The 26,300-nt window shown below is 40.5% G+C and overlaps 6 protein-coding genes across 18 annotated transcripts; 3 read left to right on the forward strand and 3 right to left on the reverse strand.

Moving 5' to 3' along the window:
- Nucleotides 1-3,041: 3,041 nt before the first annotated feature.
- LOC140796599 (protein WHAT'S THIS FACTOR 9, mitochondrial-like) lies at nucleotides 3,042-13,068 on the reverse strand. 12 transcript variants are annotated; one of them, XR_012110489.1, is made up of 6 exons: nucleotides 12,909-13,068; nucleotides 12,774-12,815; nucleotides 10,225-10,423; nucleotides 9,366-9,399; nucleotides 9,124-9,275; nucleotides 8,332-8,881 (listed from the first exon to the last, which is right to left on the reverse strand). XR_012110489.1 is itself a non-coding variant. In XM_073149661.1 (2 exons), the coding sequence occupies exon 1, from the start codon at nucleotides 6,383-6,385 to the stop codon at nucleotides 5,063-5,065; it is 1,323 nt and encodes a 440-aa protein (XP_073005762.1). In that variant the 5' UTR covers nucleotides 6,386-6,541; the 3' UTR covers nucleotides 3,042-3,345; nucleotides 4,874-5,062. The 12 variants fall into 12 exon arrangements, 1 of the variants encoding a protein (XP_073005762.1); XR_012110487.1 differs by having other exon boundaries at nucleotides 9,366-9,402; XR_012110486.1 differs by having other exon boundaries at nucleotides 10,220-10,423.
- Nucleotides 6,584-7,975, reverse strand: LOC140796601 (protein WHAT'S THIS FACTOR 9, mitochondrial). The gene has a single exon (XM_073149662.1). The coding sequence runs from the start codon at nucleotides 7,881-7,883 to the stop codon at nucleotides 6,651-6,653; it is 1,233 nt and encodes a 410-aa protein (XP_073005763.1). The 5' UTR covers nucleotides 7,884-7,975; the 3' UTR covers nucleotides 6,584-6,650.
- On the forward strand, nucleotides 8,560-11,636 carry LOC140796602 (outer envelope membrane protein 7). Its single transcript, XM_073149663.1, has 2 exons — nucleotides 8,560-8,846; nucleotides 11,400-11,636. Exon 1 carries the CDS (start codon nucleotides 8,560-8,562, stop codon nucleotides 8,788-8,790), a length of 231 nt encoding a protein of 76 aa, XP_073005764.1. The 3' UTR covers nucleotides 8,791-8,846; nucleotides 11,400-11,636.
- A 407-nt stretch (nucleotides 13,069-13,475) lies between the features above and the next one.
- On the forward strand, nucleotides 13,476-21,710 carry LOC140796555 (cullin-4). The gene is made up of 17 exons (XM_073149600.1): nucleotides 13,476-13,987; nucleotides 15,537-15,652; nucleotides 15,752-16,098; nucleotides 16,354-16,534; nucleotides 16,647-16,769; nucleotides 16,876-17,163; nucleotides 17,670-17,795; nucleotides 17,938-18,039; nucleotides 18,131-18,184; nucleotides 19,183-19,289; nucleotides 19,408-19,468; nucleotides 19,572-19,703; nucleotides 19,790-19,927; nucleotides 20,005-20,085; nucleotides 20,161-20,241; nucleotides 21,201-21,281; nucleotides 21,352-21,710. Exons 1-17 carry the CDS (start codon nucleotides 13,585-13,587, stop codon nucleotides 21,463-21,465), a joined length of 2,535 nt encoding a protein of 844 aa, XP_073005701.1. The 5' UTR covers nucleotides 13,476-13,584; the 3' UTR covers nucleotides 21,466-21,710.
- A 745-nt stretch (nucleotides 21,711-22,455) lies between these two features.
- LOC140796719 (D-amino-acid oxidase) lies at nucleotides 22,456-24,228 on the forward strand. 2 transcript variants are annotated; one of them, XM_073149798.1, is made up of 3 exons: nucleotides 22,456-23,483; nucleotides 23,562-23,975; nucleotides 24,064-24,228. In XM_073149798.1, exons 1-2 carry the CDS (start codon nucleotides 22,604-22,606, stop codon nucleotides 23,948-23,950), a joined length of 1,269 nt encoding a protein of 422 aa, XP_073005899.1. In that variant the 5' UTR covers nucleotides 22,456-22,603; the 3' UTR covers nucleotides 23,951-23,975; nucleotides 24,064-24,228. The 2 variants fall into 2 exon arrangements, with proteins under 2 accessions (XP_073005899.1, XP_073005898.1); XM_073149797.1 differs by having other exon boundaries at nucleotides 23,562-24,228.
- Nucleotides 24,127-26,054, reverse strand: LOC140796720 (uncharacterized). The gene is made up of 5 exons (XM_073149799.1): nucleotides 25,721-26,054; nucleotides 25,588-25,643; nucleotides 25,336-25,514; nucleotides 24,724-24,832; nucleotides 24,127-24,616 (listed from the first exon to the last, which is right to left on the reverse strand). Exons 1-5 carry the CDS (start codon nucleotides 25,974-25,976, stop codon nucleotides 24,302-24,304), a joined length of 915 nt encoding a protein of 304 aa, XP_073005900.1. The 5' UTR covers nucleotides 25,977-26,054; the 3' UTR covers nucleotides 24,127-24,301.
- Nucleotides 26,055-26,300: the final 246 nt, after the last annotated feature.

The raw sequence follows: 26,300 nt of genomic DNA on the forward strand, positions 1-26,300 counted from the left end.
TTTGGGGGAAAGACAAAAGCCTTTGCCAAAAAGGTGCTGTGTGGACTGTGACCCATTCTTTTAGCCACAACCTGCTTCTGTTTGTTTGTATTAACTCCTGCAAAGTATCCTACCAGAATATATGGTCACATTGAGAACAATTCTAATTTGCTTGCAGGAAACTAGTGGATGGCATTGATTTGCTATCCTCCAATCTATCAGGATTTATTCCATTAAATCCTAACCAACTGGATATTTTTCTCTGTATACTTCGCATCTTTTCTAGAATTTACCTCCTAAGATTGGAAAAGTATTAAGAAATGCTTGCAGGAAACTAGTGGATGGCATTGATTTGCACTATTTCCTCAGTGATGACAGTTTGGAACTTTTTCAAAGCAGAGACGGCTTTAGGATTCCTCAATTTATCTTCTCTTTCTCACAATTTCCCTTTCCCTTTCGCTGTATTACTACAATCGTTCACAATTTTCGGACATACCGAGAAAGAACACTTTATTACGTACTTTATAATCTATTCTTCACCTTATGGAAGTAAAAAAATAAACCTCAACTCCATCATTGCATGACAATTCCACCGCCTAGTACTGTATTAATGACGGTAGCCCACGCAGCAATCGCACACTCGTGGCATCACTCTAACTCTCCAACTTTGGTTAACCCCATTAACCCCCTAATTAACTCAAATGGTCCACACTTATCTTTCATCGTCCCATCCATTAATCCCCACCCCACCCCTCCCTCCACTTGCACCATGCAACTAACGGTCTTGTTCGGATTATAGATCATCATATATATTGGAAATTCCCATACTTGCAATTAATCATAAGAATGATACTAGAAGTGGCTACGTATGAGCCACGAGCTAGTGTGATGAATTAATGGCTGGAATGGTCAACGTACGTACGTAGTATGATTAATTCTTAGCAACAGAGATGGAATTCTTCATTATTAAGTAGTGTTGGTGGAGCTCGTGGCGAATTATAAGCCACTCAACATATACTATGCAAAAGCAAAAGGTGATGCAAAGATGAGCTCATGCATGCTTCGGCATGTAGATATTGAATAAAAGTTTACAGTTAGATGTGTTAATTAGTCTTAAGAGACATTCGATCTAAGTAGTTTCAACTTAATTGAGGATTACGTGGACCATTTTTCACGTGATACCCACGAGACCTTCATGTGGATCTGATGTTGAAATAAGTACTGTAGGATGACCGCCACTGCAAATAGGTTATACCTCGTCGTTTGACTTATTTTTTATGTCGGAAATTTTTTAATCTCTTTGTTTAACTTCCAATTAATATGTTTAAGAGCTCCTACTAAATTAATCTCTCTTACGTGGGCATGGATGGGAAATGAGGACAGGATGATGTGTACTCTCTAAGGATAAGAGTAGTTCTTTGGTGTAACAAAATCTGAAAAATAAAAATTAATTTAATTTCTATTCTCCTATAATTAAATACTTATGTAATAAATACAATGTTATGCTTCTCTGCCTCACATCTTCACAAACCTTCTTTTTAATATAATATTCATAGAAACCATGCAACTCTAACATGGCGTAGAAAACTATAAAACATAAAAGTAGATCGAGCATGAGGGCTAGAAACGTCTAGTTTGATCCAAAACTCTTCACCAGAAAAATAAAACTGTGGGTTCCTAATAAAATCAGTTCTGAAAAAGAAAGCATTTGCTTATGATGTCGCAGGTTTGAAAATAATAATAGAGTAGAATGTCTGACCAATTAAAATATTTAAATTCTTTGATATAAATACTGTCGGGTGATAACTCTAAAAAGAAACGAGCTATAGAGAGAGAGAGAGAGAGAAAGGAGAGGATTGCTATCAATGGTTTCTTTTTTACCCCACGACCCTACGAGCAACGTGTCTGCAGTCCACGTCACCGGAACTGCCACGTCCCTCATGAATGAATGCACACGTAGTACTTAATTTGACACGTGTTATTAGAGTGGCACTTTTTAATCCCATTGCGGCGCGAATCAGCTGAGACCATTTAGATCCACCAATGTAGCTGGCTGCCCACGACTACAATCCACGTCACCAGACCATCTCTCTCTCTCTCTCTCCCTCTCTCTCTTTTTTCTTTGGATATATAACTGACATCTTTACAAGATGAATATTCTAAGATTGCAGCTCAAACAAAGAGATATATGTTGTATTACGTGTGCAGATATGATAGGGAAGCCGATAGTCTTACTCAAATGCCACTCGAATACTGCCACGTATCATTCCACGTGTTTTGAGTCGATGGAAAACGGGGAGATCAGGGTCGTCGGATAGGACACGCGTCCTGCCACGCGTTCGGATTTAATTGGGTGCAGCAGCGACGTGGTCTCGTGGAGACGCCAATCGTTTTGATGACGGCCGATCTCTGTTTTGATTTCATAAAACTTTTTTTATTAATATTTACGTCAAACTCAAAATGCTACAAAATAAACAGAGTATAATATATTGATGTTTTTAGATAAGTGATCAAACTGCACTTCGATTTCCAAGGGGATTTGGATGACTGCTTATTTTTAATAATTCTAACCTTAAGCTTAAGCAGTCTTCTGAGCTCGTCCATCACATTAACAATCTATTTTACTTGTAGGGCAGGCTTAAAATGAGAAAGCTAAGCTCCAGGTCTATGAAAGGAAGAAAAGGACACTGTTACCTTAGATGATTAATACCTTTTGCCTTTCTTTTTCACATAATTCTTCACTTGTTTTGCTAATACATTTGTGGTGTCAACAGCCTCTCAAATAGTTTAAACTGCACTTTGATCATAGAGGCTAGGGATCCAAAAGTCGAGCAAGAAAATAAGATGAAGAAAACTACCATATTGGAGGACTAAAATGGCAGTAGCAAGCCTACACATAATGAAGCTTTTGAAGAAACAAAAGGGAAATAGTGCTTGTTGCTCACAGAGCACTATCATAGCACTGTCACATCTGCTGCCTACTAGCCTGCCCAAGATTGCATTTGGCAGTTTAGACATTTATCTGATGACATTGCATGTTGTGAGCCATCACTCACCTGAAATGAACTGCAAAAGAATGATATATATAGAACATTGCATTGAATGGTAAAAGGAACTGACAAGTATATAACAACCCAATAGAGCTCAAGAGCTTCAGTACATAGTTTGTGGCTGCCATGTAGGACTAAACATCATTGATAACTAAACAATCTCTCTTTACATGATTGATTTACTAAAAAATCAACCAAACAATGCAACTTGTGCTGAGCACTGTGACAAACCAGAGGATAGCAGAAGTTTTTGTAGCTCTGCAAACTTAGAACCTATGGGGTAACTGAAAAGTAATGTGCTTTTGTAAACAAATACCTGCAATCACACAAACAAAATGATCACGTTTTTGCTTTATACACTAATACTAACTGTAAGATAGAAAGGTGAGTGCAACCATATAAAGAAGGACTCTGAAATGCAAAGAAAGAATCCAACAAACAAGTAAAAAGGATTCAGTGAAGGGGTTCTATTAAGATCTTTAAAATTTGCTTCAAAATTTTGATATGAAAATAAACTCTAATTTCGGCACAACTTGCTTACTTACATGCCTCTCTGTTTATTTCCTTAGACTTGCCAAAAGAGTCCATCTCTAGACCGGTTGAACATCAGATAACGGGCATATTTATCAAGTTCAGATAATAAGCATAATGCTTTTATGTCAAATTTTGACAAGATAATCATAGCTTGGACAAAAAAGTGAAGATGATCCAACGTTAGATTTTCTCTACTGCACGAAACCCGCAAATCAAGTTCTCTACTGGTGCAAACATTTTTCTACTACTTCAATTCAATTTTATGGTTCCACTTTGCACCTAATTTCTGCAGTTCTTTAGCTGTATCCTGGCTCACCTTATTCCACAGAGAAATAGATCTATCTGAGGGGAAAAATCTGGAGAGACCTTTGATGAAGCTCACTCCAGCCTAAGAATTTTTTTTGCTAGATTACATTCATCATCCTTCAGCCATGTCCACCTACTGTGACTCGAATAGTACATTTACCAAATCTGGAGAGACCTTTGATGAAGCTCACTCCAGCCTAAGAATTTTTTTTGCTAGATTACATTCATCATCCTTCAGCCATGTCCACCTACTGTGACTCGAATAGTACATTTACCAAATGATTCCATCAGTTTCCCCGGGGATAAAGCCCCACGCCTAGGTGTATATGACAAACACTACCCTCTGAACTAGTTAACATCAGAGCAACATCCTTCTATTCATGCCCAGAATATCAGTGTTCCAAAAATCAATTTTATTAAACTTTACAGTTAGCACAATGAGCCAACCTGCTGGCATATTTGAATCCTCTTCTGACAGATATTTTGATTGCTGTCCTCATCTATTTCACTCCTATATTAACAAGTTCAGTTGCATAAATGAGAGAGAGACATCATGACTATAATTGAAAGGTCCGACAGTACTTCCCATCTGTTTATAGGTATCTGGGATTAAAGTTAACATCATTTGCTTGTATAGATTATCCTACATATTTCAAGCAGAAAACCACTACTTATTATCCAAGAATGGAAGCAGGATCTTATGAATAGTAGGTGTTCTTCAGGGTAAATCATTTCAGCCAGCTAAATATATCTGAGAAATAGCTAGAAGAGGAACAATCAATTAGATACGGAAAACAAAAAAAGTAGCATTGAACTGCCAGTTTCATAAGAGAACTGGTGTGAGAAACAAATTCACTCAACAATTGAAAGAAGAAAGCAGTTCATTTATCAAAGGTTTGATATTTAGGCATTGCAAAGATCATCCAAGAAATGGAGAGTGAAATCAACTACACATTTCAACTGCTTGATGACATACAATATTTAACTGATGGTAAATATGGTACCTAAAATATTCATCCCCATTCTTGGCTCTTTAACAGTGTGTCGTCCAGTTATGCAATCCGAAGTTGAATGCATGACCCTAGGACCTCATCAGAGAAGCTCTGGTCAGCTAATTTCTATTTATCCTTCCGGCCAATCTCACCACAAGTAATCTCCTTTGCAACTCTGCCCCCTTCAAAACTGAGTTGCACTTAAATGGAGGAGCTAATCTTCCTAGACTTCCTATTTTGCATGGGTGAACTATCACCCTCATCCTCATCCTCATCATCACTCTCCTCATCCTCTGAATCCATACCATAAGCCTCGTCGTCATCGTCGTCATCTTCTTCTTCATCGTCATCATCGTCATTATCATACTCATCATTTTTGCTGTCTTCAAATCCGATAGCATCATCACCCGGTTTCATTCCTCTTCTAGATTTCCTACCCTTGCTTTTGGCACCAATCTCCTTGGCCAAATGCATGAGATGAATATACTGATAGCGGACCCCCATAATTGGATGCTTCTCCACCAGCAAATCCCTCCTATACGCCTCCCTTAGCACCACCGTGTGCGTCCTAAGCTTATTGGACACATAAAAGATCCCTGGGTGGTGCGCAATCACCTTCCTGAGCCCCGGCAGCAACCCGAGATGCTCTCCTATGCTCACCAAAATCTCCTTCTCCATCTTCTTCCCCACCGTCAAGCTCAGTACCTCGTGCAGCACCGCGACCGTCCACTTCTCCGCGAGGTCGCTTTTCGGCGCTAGATGCGACGCGTCCTCGTAGGGCGAGATGTAAGGGAGCCTCTGCCACTCCTCGACCCACTTGCGCACCTTCTTCTCCAAATCGAAGCCGCGGGAGAAGTGCAGCGAGAAGGACAGCGGGGATCCCTTCTTGTAACCTCCGGTGCGGGCGGCGTAGCGCTCCATGGCGGAGACGGCGAGGTCCTTGCGGTAGCAGACGAGCTCGAGATCGAGGGAGTCGGAGAGGTGGAAGTAGTCGGGGTAGTTGGGGAGAAGGGAGCGGGGGAAGTCACGGGGGAGGCCGAGGTCGAAGCGGAGGAGGTGGATGAGGCGGAGAGGGAGGCGGCGGGAGGGGGAGAGCATGAGGAGGCGGAGGAGGCGGTCGGCGAGGTCGGGGAGGGAGGAGGAGACGGCGTCGAGCTCAGCGTTGTGAAGGCGGACGAGGGACGGGGAGGGGGAGATGACGGGGTGGGGAGGGGAAGGAGGGGAGGGGAGGCGCTCGACGAAGGCGGAGGGAAAGAGGCGGAGGAAGCGGATTGGGCGGAAGGGGAGGGAGAGGGAGGAGGCGGCGGCGGAGATGGAGGACAGGGGGAGAGGAGGAGGAGAAGAAGGGTTAGGAGAGGAGAGGAGGAGGAGGTCTTTGAGGGCGAGGAAGGGCTTGAGATGCTTCTCCTTCTCCACGGCGTGGTCGAGGGCGCGGTCGCGGATCCATTTGATGCGCGCGTCGATGAAACTCCGGGTGTGAGAGGGAGAGAGGAAGGGGCGGCGGAGAGGGAAGAAGGGAAGCATTGCTGGGAGTCGTCGGGTTCCGTCTCTGGGTTTCGTCGGTTGGGTTTTAGAAGGGGTTTTGTCCCCTTGCCCACGATGGGTATAGTGAGATTACTGAGACGTGGGAAGAATTAAAATGGGCCTATTTCATGACACTAGGATGGGCTTAGCCCATCTCCGCCTACGACCAATATAGTATAAAATTTATCCCACAGTGTGTTTGATGAAATGCCTATGAGAAGGCCGCTGTGATAAACTCAAACCACATTCTTAGTTTCTACATACTTCAATACGATCGATTAAGTTTGCAAGCACTCTTCATTGCTAATGCCGCCTTCACTTGTTCATCACCTCCAGCATCGGATCGTACATCACCTCTATCTCGACTTTGCTCACCAACCTCTTCCAACGGACGCCTACTCCGTCGACTCCTCAGAATTGCCTCCGACTTGTTCATCAACTTGGCGTACTTCTTCCTCACCTCCAGCATCGGATGCTTCTTAAGCTCTGTATTCGGCCCAGCACAGTAAGCTTCCTTGAGAACAACGAAGCAAGTCTTGCTCTTCAACAGCAAGTAAAACACATGGGGATGCCGGTCAAACACCTTATGGAACTTCTGCGGCAGTCCCAGGTGCTCCCTTAAACACAGAAGCCGACGCCGCTCGGCGGAGTTGTCGACGAAGAGGCTGAGCAATTCATGGAGAACACACACTACCCTCTTCTCGGAGACATCACTATTTGGGTCCAAATGGGAAAAATCTTCAAAAGGGGACACATAGGGAAGTCTTTGGAACGCGCCAAGCCAATGTTCGATCTTTTTCTTCAACCGCAAACCTTTCGAAGGGAAGAGCGGAATGGAAACAATTTCCACTCCACCCAATTGCTTAATCGCTTCCCTTTGTAGCACGGAAAGAACTTGCTCGTCTCCATTAGCAATAACACTCAATCCTCGTTCCCCGTCTCCAACATCGACCAATTCAAAACACCCATCTTTAGAAGTCTCCTCCGGGTCTCGAAGAAAGTCCTCGGGTAACCCCAAATACCACAACATACCCTTCACCACTCGCGTCGGCAGCACCTTCTCCTTCGACATAAGGATAAGCCTCCGCAACCTATCGATCATCTCGGGGCGGTACGCCTCGTAAACCGCGCGCTCCTCGCGGTCGAGGTCGAGGGCTTCTTGGGTCAGCTTGAACCAAGGTAGGTTGTACTTCGGACCGGTGAACTCCTCGAAGACGGCGGGGTAGCGGCGGAGGAAGGCGGCGACGCGGCCTGAGGTCTCGAGCTCCCGGGCGCGCTTAGAGACGGTGGATATGGGGATGCCGTTTTCGGGGGATTGGGAGATGATGATGTTCTTGAGGGAGATGAGGGGTTGGAGGTCTCTGGATTTGGTGAGGATGGAGATGGAATCGAAGAAGTGGTCCTTCTTCCATTTCATCTTGACGTCGACGTAGGTGGACTTCTGGGTGTGAGAGACGGCGAGGGGAAGTCGTCGGAGTTTTCTAGCGAGAGATAACATGGCTTCTGAGTTCCGACCCTTGGTGGTGGAGAATGGTAGGGTTTGTTATACCTGTGCGTGTTCTCCTTGGATCAGACTGACTGCTCTAAAAATACTTCGGGGGGGGGGGGGGATCTATGTGTAAATAGAGGCAGGAATGCAAGGTATTATATCAAATAAATACTTATTAGAATAAACGTGATATGATATACGAGGATGGTTCAATGCTTTCTTATAACTAATTAGAAATACAGGATGATTTGTATCAACTTGTTTTTGTTAAAATTTAAATTAATAAGATTGAACTCGCACTGCCGCACAGTTCTTATATAATTATAGGCAGTACTTAGTTTCTAAAAGCTCAATTGTAATATTATCAAAACTAAAGAACTTTTTAATGTTAATACTCCGGAATACAGGGATCAAATTGAATTTCCAAAAAACATCCCAACCGATAGTAGAATTAAAATAGCAAAAAGGCAAGGTGTAAATTGAAATAAATAAATATATGTGATAAGGTGTGAACTGAAAACAATTTCTATAACATCTTTTATTTGCTTATTTGTTTATTTATGTTATAATCTAAGAGTAAACTAGCAGATCTGCCCTCGTTGGGAAAAGCCAGAAACGCTTTCTTTCGTAGCACCCGACCATATAACAAAAGAGAGGAGGCGAGAAGGGAACGATAGAGATCTCGATGGGGGCCATCACCACCGCCGTGGTCGCCATCGCCGCGGTGATCCTAGGCTGGATCACCATCGAGATCGCCTGCAAGCCGTGCCTCGACAAGGGCCGCGAGGCCATCGACCGCTCCCTCGACCCCAACTACGACCCTGATTCCTCCCTCGCCGCCCCGCCGCATTGCGCCGGCACCGAGCCCCTCCTCGATCCTCCCGCCGCCTCCTCCGCAGCCGTCAAGGCCGTGTAGCCGTTCCTCTGCCGTTTCGTTCCTCTTGTAGTTCTTCGGCGCTTTCTTTGAATGGAGTAAGAAGCCTCTTTGCTTCTTATCTTTTTATTCTCTATTATATGTGTCATTGAATGATTTTAAATTGCGGGCTTATAAACATTTGTCTGGATATTTTTTTTTTATGCTTATTAAGCAATACTAGAAAAGAGAAGGTAAAGTAATGCAACAACTAGGTAATATGCATTTGGAGCTCAGCTGGTTCCCGGTAAAAGAATTAGGAACTGGCTATCCTAAAATTAATTTTGGAATCAAATTTTCTTGAAGCAAGCATATCTAAAATTTGGATCAACTTACTGAGGAGTTTTCAGGAAGTTTACTTTATCTCATCTCTCCCCATGAGATCTTGTGCTTTTCATTAATGGCATCATCTCCATTGCACTTCGAGTCCTTGTGCCTCAGATTTCCCGAGGCAACAAGACTAATAGATTATTAGGATTCCATGCACTCTGAGGAAGGTTTAGAAAGACGGCAGAGCAATCTGTTTTAATGTAAATAAGAATTGCAAAGCAATCTGAGAAAAATAGTCACAAATTTACCTCCATATTTGATTGCCATAGCACACAGAGCGACCTACTTCAGAGGACCATAAAAGATAACAAACTTATAAGCAGTGGTTTACTCTTTTGATGGCAATTAGAACAAATTTAACCGAACAAACCATTACTTAATAGTAAAACATTATCAAAGTAGAGGCATACGGTGATGCGCATCAATTATGAATCAGCAGATTAAAAACAGATCACCCTTAGTTGACTACGGTTCAATTTTGGAACTCCGAATCTATGGCAATTTCTCATAGGTTGATGAAAACTACAAGAGCAAGCTATGTTTCATTGATACAACAATCTAACCACAAAGTCATCAGATCAAGTGATGACCACTGAAACTATTACCGAGATAGAGAACAAGGATAGCACTTACTAGCTAGCACACAATAGCACACAAAAAGCAGTGACAGGCAAAACATTAGAAAGTCGAGACATGTTTCTTTGTGTGCCTCTTGTTTTGCAACAAGGGACGTCAAACACAAACTAGTGTATTCATAAGGAGTTTTTCACTGTCGTTCCATATGCTATAAGCCGAAGTGTTTCGACCTTGCTGAGGTCATTGACAGAGTTTTATTCTTTCAAGATTATTTACAAGAAACGAGATTTCATAGTTCAGTTAATTAATATAAGTATTTGAGTGATCTGGTTCTTCAAATGTGAGCAAAAGTAGCATTTTGCTAAAAAGATAAATCGATGATCTGTGTGAAATCAATCTGTACGCACCTCAGGAAGTATTGAGCAAGCTAGCTAGAAATAGTAACAGATAGGAATACTAGAGATATTTAACAAAGGATAACATCCTTTAAAGTGTTCCCAAAAAGTGTGGAAATTTTAAAAATTACCTTACCCTATCATCTTTACTATCAAGATCATGCAAAACAGCTGACAGGCAGATAATCCAAGTCTGCTTCTCAGAAAGGGGAGGTTTCTGTGAGCATGGATGTTTTCTCCATTCCCTCCGGGACAATGACTCGCATACTTATGGAATTCAAGTCTCATGCACTGTAATTAAGACCTCTGATGCTAGAAAAATAAGAATGAGCATTCTGCAAGAAGATAGACCGTAGGACATTGTCACATTTCTATATGAAATCATCTACTTTTTCAGATGGTACCAAAAAGCTTCTAGCAGCATGTCTTAAGAATGGGCAAGTTTGTCTAAAGGAACAGGTCTGGAATGCTTAGCAGCTGCAATTAGAGAATGGAACAAAGAAAAATTAGCAACTGAATATCATATCTAAGAAGACCTAACAAAGCAAATATCCACATCGTTGCCTTTCTGTAACAGCAAAGAACATTCCTTCAATACAGAACTAGCAACTGAAGTTTTTTAAACCACCAGATATGGTACCTCCGGATTCCCTGCAGAAGTAGGACAAGACTTCCAATCACCTTTGCTGCTTTGTCATATCACATATTCAGCGCTTGCTGGAAGCGATAGAACCAGTAATCATTCTAGAATCTTTCTTTCTTTAAGCATAGCAAGTGCAGCATCAAAATCTTTCTTTAGACTTGCAAATAGTGCTCTAATTGATTTTCTCTGTTAAGTCACTCTATAACTTCCTCAATAATGGGGGGGCAATTGTCTAAGATTCTACCTAATTCTGGAGGACTAAATCCCCTACAAGATTAGAGCCTTTATTTGGTTGGCTTGCAACAACCGCATTCTGACCAGAGATAATCTGGTTATGAGAATGTGGAGTGGGAATTCTCTGTGTCTTTTGTGGCAAAGAAGGGACTGTCTGACATTTATTCTTAAGTCGTTCTTATGTGAATCACATACTGCAGTGGACTATGAGTGCTTTCGGGTACTAGGAATTACCTAAGTATGTGGTAGACTTTGTTCAACTGGGAGGCTCATGTGGAAAATAAGGGGGGCAAGAAATGATGATACAGATGGATGGCAAGTTTACTGTGGGCAATTTGATTGGAAAAAGTATAGAAGAATTTTTCATGATAAAGTCAGGAGTTGGAAGGAGATCTAACATTAAGGCAATGTATTTGTCTTGGGCATGTATTCAGAGCGAGGAGCTAAAATCCAAGGCCAGGAAGCTGCTGCATGCATGCTGGCGGTGAGACAAATCCAATGAAGCTGGATGATTGAGGTCTGATGTTTTGTATTGTTGTGGTCCTTTAAACTTTTGTTGGTGATGCTGTGGTGTTTGGTTCTTTTTGGTGGTTTTCGGTGGTTTTGTATATTGTCGGAGTTGATGTCTATGTGAAACTTTGTGGAAAGCTCCGAGAGGGAGCTTCCCTTGTGCTGTGCTTTGTGTTTTGTAAGCAGTGTGGGCAAACCTAAGCGTTTCTAACGAAACATAGTTGAACTTTTCTTTTATTAAAAAATTAAGTTAAATATATTTTATCACTTATAAAATTACTTTATTTTTTTGTACTTTAAAAAATCTGAAATCAGTCTATGTATTTATAATTAAAATGAGACTATTAATTTTTTTGTTAAATTTAATTGAGAATTATGACTATTTTAATAATCTAGCTGTGTTATATTAAAATTTGTATATTTTTCTAACAAATATAACAGAGATTGACATGTTTAACAAAAAAAAAAACTAAAAGTTTCACTTTAAGTATAAGTATAAGGACTGATTTAAAATTTTTTAAAATTCATAGGATAAAATAAAATATATTTAACTAATAAAAATTGTCTAATTGTGCTTAGGACTTCACGTCGAACAGCGGCGGAATTTGCTAGGCTAGCAGCTATAAAATGTTTGGTTTGAAGATTTTAACTATCCCGGTTTTCTTATTTATTATTAATGGAAAATCCCATGCGATGGCAGCTAGAAAAGAAACATAAGTCAGACCAAATTTACTCTTGTAAACTTTTTTGGCAGTCATATTACATTTAAACATTTAATAACGAGATCACAGAGATTGAGGTAAAAAGTAATTGATTGAAACTGCAACCTATATAAAAATTTCAAATCAGCCAATAAAATTACTAAATAGGGAGAAAAGTGTTTAAGATAAATTACATCATATAAATAAGCAAAATTTTAGCAAATTTTAAATTTTTATATAAGTCAGCAAATCATATTTGGGAATGGTTATCTAAGTTTTAAGGTGAATTAACAATTGATAAAAAAATTATAATACTCCAAATGATGTACCCAACTACTTAGATATGGTAGAACAGTAATCGAGACTCAAGTTTCATATCCAAAATCCCAGCTACAGATCTAAAAGACATAGTCTGTAACCAGTAAAAAAAAAATTCTCGACATGCATAGGAAACTCCTACAACTTCTAGGACACCATAAGGGGGAAAAGAAATACTTGCACAATATTATTGCGATTTAGAAAAGTAAATCTAGTCATAGTTATAAAATAAGTCTGGAAAAAAAACCTAGAATCGTCAAAGATGAAGCTCTTTCATACCTCAGAAAAAGGATCGACCCAAGAGATTGCGATCGTGGTTACCTTCATAACAAACCAACACAATAAAAAATACAGTTCAAATTCCACAGGGAATCAGATGAACAAAGCACCATAGCTAGCAACATCATCTCTCACCTGCGAGTGATCGGATCCCGAAACGAACTACTCCGGAAGCTCCTCGAGTAGAGGAATCTGGATCCGAGCTTGGATCGGAGCCGCCGGTAGGAGAACTCTCTTCGTTAGCATCTTGCGTTCCGGAGAAATGGAGAATGGATGCTTTCCCGCCAGATTACAAAGCTTTCCCACTTCTGGAATGTTCCGGGATTTGCAATTGGGCATTTGGGAAGAGTGGTTGGGCTTTTTATTATTGGGCTTCATTTTCTGGGCCCGATTTCCTATTTAGTCCCACAAGAATGTTTTATTTGGATAATCCCAATAATTTTATCTTATTAGAACGTACTAATCCAAACCTGGAAGATATAGACATTACATTACTAATCATACCTTTTAGGCCCATCTAGTAGTATACTACAGTTGACAGCCCCCCAAATTCCCAATGCACCGCAATCGAACCCAATTACACCCGATCCGATCCGATCCGATCCGATCCGACTCGACTCGACTCGACTCGACCTAACCCGGACCAAGTTATTCCTGACTCCCATCTCCCTGTAATAAAACCCCGATCGAATCAAGCATTTCTTCCTTTCTATTCCACCCTTCTCGCTTTCTCTCTCTATTTCTCATCTAATCCCTTCTTCCCCTTTCTTCTCCTCTTCCTCATCTCGCCATGCGATTCGTCCATTAATTGATGACTCAAGCGAAGAGGCCCTTCTCTAGCAGCAGCTCTTCATCCGCCACCTCCGTGAACGGCACCATCTCCGCCGCCTCCCCCTCGTCGTCGCCTACTTCCATGAAGAAAGCCAAACCCCAACCTCCACTTGCCATATCCGCCGCCACCGCATGCGAGAAGAATGTCCTCCACCACCATGCCGGCGCCCACTTCGATCCAGCAGCCGCCGCCGCGACGGCGGCGGCGACGGCGACTGCGACTGCGAAGCCTGCGGAGGAGGAGGACGCGATGCTTGTTGACCAGGAGGAGCTCAACGCCGCCGCCGCTGCGCCTACTGGGATCGCCGCTAATCTCTTTAGGAAGAAAGCGACGCCTCCTGAGCCATCGGCGAAGAAGCAGCTCCGCATCAAGATGACGAAAGGTACCACCTTCACCTTTTCTTTTGTTCTGCTTCTTCATGCAGCCGTAATTCTGGTCGGATCGAGCTTGTAATAAGCTTTAACTGCATAGTATGATGGGTTCCGAATCAAGCCATTGAGTTCTGTTGACTCTCATGTCATTCAACTGTTAGGAGTTCCTGCGTTGTTGTCGAGAGAATTGAATATTGTTTTTCTTGATTTGACATTCTTGATGATGAAATTATTTAGCTCTCAATATCTTGCCTAGGGTTTGTCAAAGATTTGCAATGATAACGTTATGTTCTCTCTCGGCTTGATTTCTTAGATCGACATCAGCAGTTAGTGCACTCCCGTGTTTGGGGCCTTGAGTCACTGATATGCGTCAAAATTGTATAGTTTGGTCAGTAGCTTCTATTTGTGATACCACGTGAGTGCAACCAAGGAAATATACGATTGCTAAAAGAGGCAATACAAATGAATAGTATATGGTTCTTTTTTTTTTGGTTTTAATTTGTAAATTCAGGAGCTGAGCATCATAGTTTCCAACTTTCCTAAGCACTACCGGAAGAGGTGATGAAATTCAAAATCATCTTTTGTAGATATTTTTGCATCACATATGTGGGTATATTGTAGACAATAATATGCAAGTATAGGAAATTTTCATTTTGACTACATTTTGGGGTCATAGCACAATATGCATTCATATTGTTTGCTGATAGACTTGAAAAGACAAGGAAATGATTGTAGACTCGATAAAACATTGTAAGCTTCTTCTTTTTTTTTTTAAAGAAAAATTTAAGAACAGGAGGATGCCTGGAACACTAGAATATGGACATTTATACTCATTAATGATGTGAGTTGACATGCAAACACTTCAATTTTCCTTCTAACTAACCCAGCAAGTTTGTTGCTTTCCATGGTTACCTTCAAGATAATGATGTAAGATATTCATGCATAGATTTATTTGCTACAAATGAAATGGAGCACATATGCTTGCTATGGTCTTTTTTGCACATTGTATGATGAGTAAAAAGAGTTATTTATGTTTTATTTTCATTATACAAATTTGAGGTTAGTGAAAAAAAATCATGTTCAGGCTCTTGCATAATGTGTAAATCAAAAGGAAATTCACAAACTTCTCTCTAGAGTAGAAGAAATTAGGTGGATCATGCTTACCAGTAATTAGCACGTGCACAAACATACTATTTGGCTGTTTTACTCCATTGTTTTTCCTTTTTGAGTCTGATGAATGACGCATCCTATGGACATCTCTATCATTGAAATGTTGAGCAGAAACAATTGTGCTATTGAGAGTGGAGGGCTGAGAAGGTTTGTCGCACTGTTATTTCTTTGTTCTAATAGTAGACTACAAGAAGCAGCTTATATGGCGAGATAATATGTAAAATACTTTACGTCCTGACGGGCAGTTATTTCTTTGTTCTGTCGAAGGCCTGTTAGTGTTAATTTTCCTGTTCATCTACTTAAGAAATTTCCAGATCATGCATATTTCTGGAAGTTCTTTTTGTTTTTATTTTGTGTTATCTAGTAATATTCTTTTGAGTTATATTTTAGGTCAGCCAAAGTTACCAACTAACTTCGAAGAGAAGACTTGGGGAATACTGAAGACTGCAATCACAGCTATATTTTTAAAGAAGCCACTTTCCTGTGACACTGAGACGCTTTATCAGGTCAGTTCTTCAATGGTGACTTTACCAGTTTTGACGTTTATAGCTTTTGTTTTTCTTGGTTAACTAAGACCGACAGTGAGCCAACTTATTTTACTGTAGGCTGCTGGTGATCTTTGTTTACACAAGATGGGGGGAAATCTTTATGAACGCATTCAGAAAGAATGTGAAGTACACATATCAGCAAAGCTATCATCATTAGTCGGGCAAAGCCCTGATTTGGTGGTATTTTTGTCACTAGTAGAGAATTCATGGCAGGATTTTTGCGAGCAGATGTTGATAATTCGTAGCATAGCCCTACTTCTTGACCGAACTTATGTCAAGCATACTCCTAATATTTGCTCAGTGTGGGACATGGGATTGCAGCTCTTCCGCAAGCATCTTTCTTTGTCTCAAGAAGTTGAACATAAAATCGTTACTGGCCTTCTAAGATTAATTGAGAGGGAGAGGTACATATATGTTAAGATTCTTGAAGAAAATACAATATCTGTTTATTATGGAAGTAACTTGTTTATTCTACTTCCATTACTGCACCTTTCACACTATTGTTGACTTATCTAGTTATCATAATGGCTAAAGTTGGCTTTTTCTGTGTTTTTCTCTTAGTTGCTATAATTCACATTCTTTTGCATATGCTTTTGGATCCAAAATTATGCTTTTCTGACATATGAAGTTGTTGTCTAATGCTATCTTCTGCTGACCAGGCTTGGTGAAGCGATTGATAGAACATTACTTAGTCATCTTCTGAAGATGTTTACAGCTCTTGGAATATACACTGAAAACTTTGAAAAGCCCTTCCTTGAATGCACTTCTGAATTTTATGCTGCTGAAGGCATGAAATATATGCAGCAATCTGATATTCCAGACTACCTCAAACATGTTGAGGTGACTGGTCCTCTCTTGAACCTCTCACTCATGCTTATCTGTTAAAACTTTTATTGGCTTGAAAAGTCATTTATTTCTTATCTTCTATATCCCTTTGTGATGTGTAATGCAGTCAAGGTTACATGAAGAACATGAAAGGTGCATCCTCTACTTGGAAGCTAGCACGAGGAAGCCACTCATAACATCTGCTGAGAAACAACTATTAGACCGACATACGTCTTCTGTTCTTGACAAGGTGAAGTTTGTACCCTGTACTACTTGTAGTTCCTTTAGTTAATGTTGCAAAACCTTATCTGATTTTGCAGTCAGCCCTACTTAAAGTGTTACACTTTGTCTTGTAGGGGTTTACAATGCTTATGGAAGCAAATCGTATTAATGACCTTCATAGAATGTACACCCTTTTCCAAAGGGTTAATGCTCTTGAGTCGCTAAGGCAAGCTCTTAGTTCATATATCCGAGGTACAGGTCAGAGCATTATCATGGATGAAGAGAAGGATAAAGATTTGGTTCCCTATCTCTTAGATTTTAAAGCTTCCCTTGATACAATATGGGAAGAAAGTTTTGCAAAAAACGAGGCCTTCTCTAATACCATAAAAGATTCATTTGAGCATCTCATAAATCTTCGTCAGGTTGGTATATGCTGGCTTTACTTGCTCAATTACAATGTCTTTTCCTTTCTTTATAAGATCTTTACTGCTCAATCTGTACCCAAAGATTAATCTCTCTACTTTAGTGTGCCTAATGTGTATGGCAGCTGGATCTTTTGCTCTTAACAGCACTGGTGTCAAGATCCTTTGATTTTATTTTTGTCATTCCCATACTTCTATAAAGAGTCTGAAGCAAGTGCATTTTAATGTGCTGAGTTGATGTTACCTTCATTCAGTGATTGCTTGATGTTTTTTTATCTAAGTATGACATTTATGAATTTTGACCTTTTCTGGTGCTTCTCCAGATGCTTATTTTTCTGCCCTACTTTGCCATAATCTTCACTGATTAGGACATTAACTTTTTTTCCTTTAAAAGGAGTAATCGCTTTATTTTTTGGTGCAAGGAATCTCCCATGCTCTATTTTGGGTTGGTTTGTGCTTCCTAGTTCAGAATGGTGATTAATTCCTTTTCCTTTTCTATATAACAGAATAGACCTGCTGAATTGATTGCAAAGTTTCTGGATGAGAAGCTTCGTGCTGGAAATAAAGGTACATCAGAAGAAGAGTTGGAGGGTACACTAGACAAAGTTTTGGTATTATTCAGATTTATCCAAGTAAGCTGTTAAGCTCTTTGGTTATGCTTTTATTCAATTTTGATTAGCCCTTCTTCCTTGGCCGTGGGTTATGTATTACCTTTTCTTAATCTTTTATCTGAATATATGCAATAAATGTTATATTTCCTTGATTATCATACAGGGGAAGGATGTATTTGAAGCATTCTACAAGAAGGATCTTGCAAAAAGGTTATTGCTGGGAAAGAGTGCATCAATTGATGCTGAAAAATCAATGATTTCAAAAGTAACCATTATGTTTAAATTTTGCTCTGATAGCAATTTATATTAGTATTTATAGTTTCCAGTTCTAAATAGCAATTTGTCTCTGTTTTCAGCTCAAAACTGAATGCGGGAGTCAGTTTACAAATAAACTTGAAGGGATGTTCAAGGTATAAATCATCTCTGTAAAGTTACTTAGAAGGGTTTAAGCATACTAGAAATCTGAACAAAGCTCTAAGCATGTTTCCATGGTCTCAAAAGTCAACTCTCAATGCTCCTTCAAATTGGCTATCAGTTGTCAGGATGGTAAGCTGTGGTGAATTTTCACACTGACTGAACTGCTAAACTTCCCAGGACTTGCTGGCACCATTATTGGGTGATCTAAAAGATTCACATTATTGTGTATAGTGGATGCCTGCCATTAGGCGGAGAGAGGAATTTGTCATCCCTCTGTTCTGCTTGCCACCACATGAAATTCAAACATGAGAGCTGTTGGATGGTCATACAAGATACATGCAGTAACATGAAGAATATGAGTTCCAATGAAATACCAACCAATGTATTTGAGAGTCAAAGATGATTTCTTTTCCATTCATAGGTTTTCTCTGGCTTCCTGTAGAAGGATTCCAGATCCTATGAAAGATCAACTACATATAAGAAATTCTAATGTGACAACTGACCTTAATATTGACTTTGAGAGTTTAGGTAGTATATTATTTGTTTTTGACTTCTGCAGATTTATGTGAAACAATCAGATGAAACCAAGAATTATCATTTAATAAAGTAATAAGTAGGCCAATTTTGCAGTTAGGTTGGTCCACCACTGCTATGTATGGGCATTCAGTGTTATGTGGAATTGCATATGTAGGATAACTATATCTAGATGATGTGAACACATACTTTAGGAATTTTAACTCATTGGGTGTCAGCATATAACAATATTGTGATTAAGTGCTTCTGTTTGTCTGAATTGTATCAGATAAATGCTTTTACTTTTCTCACAATGTCATGCATTTCTGTATCTATTGTAGCTTGAGTGGCTAGCAGTTGCAAAATAATTTGTTGATTAGTTTACAAGTTATGGTCTCGTATTATTAGCCAATACCAGTTTGATGAGCAGGCCATATTTGGACCATCTTACATATGATCAATGCTCTTGTTTCCACAGGACATTGAATTATCAAAAGAAATTAATGATTCCTTTAAGCAGTCATCCCAAGCCAGGACAAAACTTCCTACCGGTATTGAGATGAGTGTTCACGTTCTTACAACCGGGTGGGTAGCATTACTTAAAATGATTTATGCTTCTAGTGTGTGCTGGAAGATGATACTATATTATTTCATTGCTTTATCTACTGCTAGTGGAATGTCATTCTTTCTTGATGCTTTGCAGCTATTGGCCAACATATCCACCTATGGACGTCCGGCTTCCTCACGAATTGAATGTGTATCAGGTTGGGTTATGGATATTTTGATGTAATGAATTTTAATGTTTTATAATATCCTTGTCCATTTTATATACTTTTTCTTTTTTCTTTCCCTTTGCCTCTGTTGTAGGATATATTCAAAGAGTTCTACTTGAGTAAGTACAGTGGAAGGCGCTTGATGTGGCAAAATTCCTTGGGGCAATGTGTTTTAAAAGCAGAGTTTCCAAAAGGTAAAAAGGAACTGGCTGTGTCACTGTTCCAGGTGGGTTACCCTTTTCTCTTGCTGCCAGTATTCCTTCGAATTAGCACAGTTCTTAGATATTCTTTGTTTTCGGGTTAAAATGTCAGACTGTGGTTTTGATGTTGTTCAACGACGCCCAAAAGCTTAGTTTTCAAGACATCAAGGATTCTACCGGCATTGAGGATAAAGAATTGAGGAGGACTTTGCAGTCCCTTGCATGTGGCAAAGTTAGAGTTCTCCAAAAGGTGCATTCATGATTCATACTATCTATTGTTACTGGTACTCTACTTTGGTTACTTTTAATTTATATCTGCATTTTCAGATACCGAAAGGAAGGGATGTGGAAGATGAGGACTCATTCATATTCAATGAAGAGTTTAGTGCTCCTCTTTACCGTATTAAGGTAAATATATTCCTTTTAGAATTGCTTCTTGGAGTCCTCAAGCAGGAAACTGAACTAATGCAGTAATATTATCAGGTAAATGCAATTCAGATGAAGGAGACAGTAGAAGAAAACACAAGCACCACCGAAAGAGTATTCCAGGACCGTCAGTATCAGGTTAGTGAAAATATCTCAACTGCCATAACTATGCAACGTTGCTGTTTCTGTCATTGTATGGTTTGCCTAATTATGATGAAAATAGCATGCTAGGTATGTAATAGCTTTAAAGAAGTCAGTCTGAATGTACTTCAATCAACTTGGAGGTGAGGGTTGGTATTTCAGGGTTTAATCAGTTTTATCCAGTTTGACAGTTTCTATCAAAGTGATGCACGAATGGCCTACACATTGTAATGAAATAAGAGAAAAAGAGCTATATGGGAAGCCACATCACATATCACTTGTACTTACGATTTTTTGGATTTTGCTATATTTAAGTCAAAACTCAGAAGTTAGTGGTTTATAAAAAATTTGTAATATATTAACAACTGTTGGTCATATCATCTGTGAAAAACAAAAGATTCAAGAAGGCATCATACCACCAAAGTATTATACCTCCAAAATCTTAGGGGTCAAGATATTTCTAAAATAAGAAGCTTTTAGACTTAGATTTAAGCTGTTTCACTTGAGGCCTGGAAATAAGCATCTTTGACTAAAGCAAGTCAATAATGAGGAAATCTACAAAATGTTTACAACAAAGTCAAACATCATCTAATGTTGATAGTAGTTTAATGATATTGCCCACTACAAACTGGATAAATGAAGTTGACTAATGAAGGCTGAAGGGAATACTGGATATGGTAAAGTAACAGAGTTACATAGCTAGGAAGTTGAATTGATGTATTAATCTGAAATATTTCTGACTAGTCTAAGTGTACCATTTGTATGACACTGAGAATTTCAATGAGATGTGTTGACAATATATAAAAGGGTTTTCAGTCTCATTATCTACCAAATTCCGGAAGAGTTAAGATATAATTTTTTCTTCTGAATTCTAGAGCAGCCAGATTCTCTAGTTAAAAAGGATATCAGCTGCCATAAGATTGCCATGCTATGTCCTTATTTTGTTTTCTTTGCAGGTTGATGCTGCTATTGTTCGTATTATGAAGACGAGAAAAGTCCTCAGCCACACACTTCTAATAACTGAGCTCTTTCAACAGGTAATTTGCAAATCAGTCTACATTCTCTTTCCCTGTGCCTTCTGACACTGTTTCTTTGTGATTCTGTTAGCTCAAGTTTCCAATAAAGCCAGCAGATTTGAAGAAAAGAATAGAGAGCCTTATTGACAGGGAGTACCTGGAAAGGGATAAGAATAACCCCCAGATCTACAACTATCTGGCTTGATACATTTTGCACCTTAAGGTATATCCTTCTAGGCAGCAAATTAGTGAATTACCTCCCTTCTCAACCTTTATCTTCCACCAATGTACAGGGAGATGTAACCATCTTCTTTTCTTTGTCCCTGTGACCAGCAACATAGTACTGTAAAATATCAGTCCCACTTCTTGTTCTTTTTTCTTTCTTCTTTTTTGTTGTGGAATTTATAAAGATAACTCTTAAAGGAATGGGATCTTCCTTCCCAAGTGCAATTCTAGATGTCGAAATCATTGATATGTACATACCCCCCTGCAGCTGATGATGATGAGTGCCTGTTCCTTCTATATGCATGCCATACAAGGGTGAAGTATTCCTGCATGCTCTTTTTCCATCGAATGTGCCTAGATAGATAAGAATCGAAAAAGTTATGCATTCATTGAAAAAGGAATACAGCGGGTAAACTCCTTATTACCAGTTCTTACGAGGATGTGGAAATTGTTTTCCAGGTTCACTCTGTTGCTTGTTCCATTTGGTTGTGGAAATTCTTTGCTTGACATGCTGTTGAATTTGGATTCACTGAAATCGTGACTTGCAGAGTCGGTATCTTCTCTTCTCTTCGAAGGACATCTAATAATTAGAAATATGTTGCATAAATTAGTTGTATGTAACATTTTAACCTGTAGTAGAGCTCTGAATATTCATTTAAAACCTGGGTATGTGGATTGGAAGAAATAATTATAAGGGGTTAAGTGATACAAATAAATAACAAAATATAATATTATTAATTTTTCTCTTTTAATTAAAAGATTGAGATTAAATAATACTAAATAAAATTATTCGAAAGTATCAGTCATATTAATAGGAAGTATTGTAAGGATGAATTAGTTATATTTTATTTTTCTCTTAGCTATTTTTTTATAAAAAATAAAAATAATAATAAATTAGTAGAAGTTGATATTCTTATGTAAAATATTTTTTTATCGATTAATCTAATTACAGATGTAAAATATATTATATAACCTTTAATTTATCATTTAATAAATTTGGTTAGAATCGAATCATTGCTCTTATGTGAAATGGGAATATCATCACGGCTTCACACCGCTTAGGTGCCAATAACCATACAGTGAGATGATGCTTCGGTGCCAATAAACCATACAGTGAGATGATGGTTCGAGTCCCAGCTCCCATATCTCTCTTCTCTCGCTCTTCCATCCTCTCTCCATCTCGGCCGTCCATCTCCTCCTCCATGGCAACCCAAACGCTACCACCCTCTTCCTCCTCCCCTCGCCGCATCGTGGTCTGCGGCGGCGGCGTGATCGGCGCGTGCACGGCCTACTTCCTCTCCAAGAATTCCTCCTCCTCTTCCACCCATATCACCGTCGTCGAGAAGTCCTCCCCTGCCTGCGCCGCCTCCGGGAAGGCTGGCGGCTTCCTCGCCCTCGACTGGTGCGACGGCGGTCCCCTCTCCTCCCTCGCCCGCGCCAGCTTCGCCCTCCACCGCTCCCTCTCCTCCCTCCTCGACGGCCCCAACACCTACTCCTACCGCCCTCTCCACACGCTCTCTTTCCCAATCCTATCCCCCTCCGCCTCCTCATCCGATTCCTCTCCCACATCTAAATCCCTCCTACCGGACTGGGTCGATGGCCCCACGGCGCGAACTCCAAAGACGATCGGAACCCCGGAGACGACGGCGCAGGTGCACCCCCGCCTCTTCACCCGCGCGCTCCTCGCCGCCGCCGGAGTTGAAATCCTCATCGCGGAGGTGGAGGAGGTTAAGGTGGCCGAAGGTCGCGTCGTGGGAGTCGGATTAAGAGGGAGAGAGGAAGCGATACCGGCGGATGCAGTGGTGCTCGCTCTTGGGCCGTGGTCGGATCGATCGAAGCTTGTCTCGGATCTCTTCAATGTTTCTGGACTAAAAGCTCATAGCATCGTGTTAAGACCTAAAGATCCGGATAAGATTACTCCTCATGCTCTCTTCCTTAGCTATCAACCGGCTCCTGGGGCTAAGATTTTGGACCCTGAGGTCTATCCCAGACCCACAGGTATTAACACAACCACCTGGTGGTTGGTGTAAACAAGAAAAGAGAAGTTAACCACTGTTGAATTTTTTATTGGGGCAGGAGAGGTGTACATTTGCGGTATGTCGAAGGAAGTGGCGGTGCCCAACGATCCCGAGGAGATTGTCGGCGAGAGGGAGTCCATCGACATGCTGTACAAGATTGCCGGGGAGGTCTCTAGCCACCTGAGGAAGGAGGAAGTGGCTGAGGTGGTGGCGGAGCAAGCCTGCTTCCTGCCTTGCACCGACGACGGGTTGCCAGTCATCGGGGAGATTCCGGGTGTCGATGGGTGCTACGTCGCGACCGGGCACAGCTGCTGGGGTATACTTAATGGCCCGGCCACCGGAGCGGCACTGGCGGAGCTCATATTGGAGGGGAAATCCACCACTGTTGATCTTAAGCCCTTCAGTCCCTCCAGGTTTGTTAAGAGGAGAACTAGGTTGGGAATGTAAAAGGAAATGATTTGAAGTTGCTGAAGTAAGAGCCTGGTGAATAAATTCTATATGCATATCTTTGCGGTAATTACTGTATAAAGTTACGATATTGGAAGTTGTAACAATTTCAGATGAAATTGGAGGGAAGCCAGGAATCAATATCAGCTTTGCTTAAGAAGCAGTAGAAGCACTAGTAAGAAGGTAACAATCAAGGACAAGTTGAAGATCTAAAGATGTCATGTTACATTGTATGTTTCACATGAGAATCCAACATGCTGTCCTTCTAATTCCTACAACTTCTTGTTGACTCTGAGTAATCCCAAGTATTCATACCTGTTAGTAGTGACAATGAGATGAGATGAGATGTTACTAGTATTTGGACTCCAGGTACAGCATCACCCTCTTGATTGCTTCAAATGGTACTTGTAATCTCCAATCTTTCTGCTTCCTGCTCAATGGCCTGCCTTTGCCAGCCGCAGCTCTGTTCTCCCTGACATCTGCGATCTTCCATACACAATGCCCAGTTTCAGTGTCAGTTGACTCTAGCACAAGAACTCCATCCTTTAGTTGGTGCTGCTTTGAACTAGGATCCTCTTCAAGGTATTGCACCCTCATGGGCAAATCTTTAAAGCGATCCAAATCCTCCGGCACTTTCAGCAGTCTCTCTGCGCCTGGAGAAGACACCTGAAACCCAAAGCAAAAGAAAAGAAAAAAGCAATTTGGAATAGATGATTTGCGTAGGTCATTGTTTCATATGACTATTTCTATCCAGAAGAAGTATAATTGCTCACCTCTAGAGCCAAATCCAATGGTATCTCTCCTCGCTCTACGATCTCATCCAACCTCTGCTTGTAAAGATTGCTGAAACTCTCCATTTCCTCAATTGCGGGGCAGCCGTATCTGAGAATAAATGACATATTGTTAGTACAAGTAAAAGTCTGTTAGCTTGAAAGCAACACCATAAGTTGAGAAGACATGAACTGCCAAGGGGAATATAAACTACAAACCTCTTAATTCCAAATTGAAGCATAAAAAAGAGAAGAAAAGAAAAAGAAACATAATTAAACGCATTGAATCTAGTTTTGTTTCATAAGCCTTTAACTTCCTACTCGTCCATATCTTCCTCGATTATTAAACTCCCTCCTATTCAATATAAAGCCATGTCTTATTAGCTAGAAAAATAAAGTTCCTGTTTTCCTCCATCTCCAGCATACAAGTAGATCAAACTCATACTTCAGACTTCAGAGAGCCAACCTCCGAGGAAATGCCCTCATAATATGTATGTTTAAAACTAGATAATAATTTAGAAGAAATGGGAAAAAAAAACTTATATTCTAAATATTAAGTAAGCCACAACTGAAAATTATTAACTACATAGATCGCAACCGGGAAAGAAGCCTTACTCGTTCGCGAGCTTGTCGAGGCGGACGTAGACATATCCCTTAGAGGACACCTTAAACGCATACAATGCCATATCATCACCAAAATGCTCACCGAGGACCTCGCGAGCAACCGACAGAGCCCGCTCGCCCCATCGAACATCTCCCAGGACAACTCCACCACCATCACCTCCATCCCCAATCTAAGCATCCAGGAACTAAAGGAATCACTCAAGAAGAATCGACTCACAACCAAACACAAACGAAGCTACGTACCACAGGCTCTTTGTCTTCATCCTCTTCTTCCCACTCGACCATCCACTCTTCTCCCTCTGTTTCATAGGGGAATTAAGGCAAACAGGTTGAGTGCGCGACGGATATATCAAAAGATTACATCTTTTAGCTTTACCTGATTCGCTTTTTTGCTCCCTCTTTGGGCGAGCGTGGGTTGGGGATCGCGTGGTTGTGGAGAAAAGTTGGAAAGAGGAGAATGGTGAGAGAGAAGAGCTGGTGTTGATGGAGGGATTTGGAGAAGGATCGAGAAAGGTGGTAAATAATGAGGAGAGCAGAAGAGGATGAGCGCCTCCGTGGTGGAGGTTAAGCGACCGCTCCTCCGCCGCCGCCAGGCGAAGTGATCGCAGCGTCGCTGGAGCAGCTCTTCTCATGCCGTCTAGGCCAAAATGTTACGAGAGCGTAGGAAAGTCGGCGCTTTTGCAATATAATTGCAGTTATTTTTTTCACGATTAAGTTGCAAAAGAGGGCCGCAGTAATGTAGATTGTAGTCTGTAGACCGAGGTTATTTTGCAAAAAAAGGTCTCTTTTTTTAAAGAATTACATTTTTTCTACATTTTTACGGATTTACCTAAATTTACATTTCACACCTCAGAGTTTTTATGAATTTATGATTCAATATCTGCCTAACTATATGTAAGATTATTTTGACTATCTAACATATAAATTGGGTAACAGTCTAACAAACCATTCAGCAA

Source organism: Typha latifolia, chromosome 10 (assembly GCF_019914945.1).
Source record: "Typha latifolia isolate L0001 chromosome 10, TyphaL0001v2, whole genome shotgun sequence".
Classification (NCBI taxonomy): Eukaryota; Viridiplantae; Streptophyta; class Magnoliopsida; order Poales; family Typhaceae; genus Typha; species Typha latifolia.